Here is a 1,976-nt window from a genome sequence, read left to right as displayed (position 1 = left end):
CAATGGATAATTTTGACCTTTACGTTTAGGTCAATGATTACTGTGATAGATAGACCTAAATCGTACATCAACCATGAAGGTGCTGTCTGGCGTTAAGATAGATTGAAATACCGACTTCGGGATGATGTCGTTATTTCCTAGACTGTTCCGATTTTTGTTGTTGATGTTTAATCATCAATCGCAAAGATATGTTCAGTTTTTCACCAAATGTCCAGACAGGTCACATACCATCGGAGCCTTGCAGGCCTGGTGATGAATAATTATAATATTCATCCTAACATGTACTTCAGATAAGATTGGACATTGTTGTTCTAGATGGTGACGTCATCTTAACAAGGCCAGAAGATCAAACTTATTACACTTTACATCAAAATCACCTCCGTCACCAAACCATCTCTCCCGCTAGAGGGCACTACAACAATTTAAAAAGTATATTTTAATAGTACAATACCAGATTATTTTAAAACAAACTAGTTTGTTTGTTACACGTAATTAATGTTTATTTAAACCTGTTATGAGTCGAGTTTGTTACACGTAATTAATGTTTATTTAAACCTATTATGAGTCGAGTTAGTTACACGTAATTAATGTTTATTTAAACCTATTATGAGTCGAGTTAGTTACACGTAATTAATGTTTATTTAAACCTATTATGAGTCGAGTTAGTTACACGTAATTAATGTTTATTTAAACCTATTATGAGTCGAGTTTGTTACACGTAATTAATGTTTATTTAAACCTGTTATGAGTCGAGTTTGTTACACGCAATTAATGTTTATTTAAACCTATTCCGAGTCGAGTTAGTTACACATAATTAATGTTTATTTAAACAGATTGTAAATATATATCTGTCTTCATATTTATAGAGTTCTTCGGTATCGAGAAAGATACAGGAAAAGTGTACGTGAAGAAGAACCTGACCGGAAGGTCAAAGTACGGATTTGTTGCTCAGGCCACCGACGACGGGCTGCCAGAGGTCAACACGTTAGGAGTACAAGTTAATATTTTCGTGCGTGAAACAAACGACTTTCCCCCGGTGTTCAGCGAAGAGCGATACAAAGGATACGTTACAGAAAAAGAAAACACGGATCGTGTGATAGCAAAGGTAATCGTCCCGGTTGTTACATGCCGAACTTCTACCATGTCTCTTGTGACCTTTCCTGTTTCGTTACATAGAAGGACCCAGGTTTACTGAGGTCTGTAACTAAAACATTGGTAAAGCTCAATTCATATCTTGAGTCCGTGTGCATGACCATCTCAGACTATTCATCTTATAGATCATATTGAAAAGCAATGTTTGGTTTTGGTTTTGTTTTTGAAAGTGTATACTAGCACAAGATATGTTCCTGTTACTACTATATTCTTATGGTTGGGGTCAACTCCTGAGAGAGTAAGAACGTTTCAATAACCATCCTGAGCGCAATTTCCTTTTTGGCAGTAACGGGACGAGAACCAGAGAACCTCAGTTACACAGTTCATCATGTTAACCAATAACTTATCTCAACTTATAACAAAAACTGTATTTCCTAAATGAAAAGTGCCACTCATTTATTTGTTTGCTTCTGTTTACCTAACCATTAACAATCTCAAAATATATATTAGATAAAATAATATATAATAACCAGTGAAAACACATAGCTGGAGTATTATCACACAATCTCAAAATCTATTAGATAAAATAATATATAATAACCAGTGAAAACACATAGCTGGAGTACCATCACACAATCTCAAACTGATGATTCTGGTATGTTTAGAAACAGAGATGGAACATCATCCCGAACACTGATGACTCTGGTTTGTTTTGTAGAAATATTCATGTTTAAAAACAGAGATGGAACATCGTCCCGAACACTGATGACTCTGGTTTGTTTTGTAGAAATATTCATGTTTAAAAACAGAGATGGAACATCGTCCTGAACATTGATGACTCTGGTTTGTTTTGTAGAAATATTCATGTTTATAAACAGAGATGG

At 34.9% G+C, this 1,976-nt stretch overlaps 1 protein-coding gene across 1 annotated transcript in view; it reads left to right on the top strand.

Moving 5' to 3' along the window:
* Window positions 1-866: 866 nt before the first annotated feature.
* The window catches only part of LOC106476557 (cadherin EGF LAG seven-pass G-type receptor 3-like), a gene marked incomplete at both ends in the record, with an annotated part of 13,590 nt that continues 12,480 nt past the window's right edge, over window positions 867-1,976 (top strand). Inside the window, one exon of the mRNA XM_013937206.1 lies at window positions 867-1,105. Within this exon, the coding sequence (XP_013792660.1) occupies window positions 867-1,105 (239 nt within the window). The remainder of the gene's footprint in view (window positions 1,106-1,976) is intronic.

This window comes from Limulus polyphemus, unplaced genomic scaffold, assembly GCF_000517525.1.
Source record: "Limulus polyphemus unplaced genomic scaffold, Limulus_polyphemus-2.1.2 Scaffold10886, whole genome shotgun sequence".
Lineage (NCBI taxonomy): Eukaryota > Metazoa > Arthropoda > Merostomata > Xiphosura > Limulidae > Limulus > Limulus polyphemus.
This window is presented reverse-complemented; position numbering and strand designations above follow the sequence as displayed.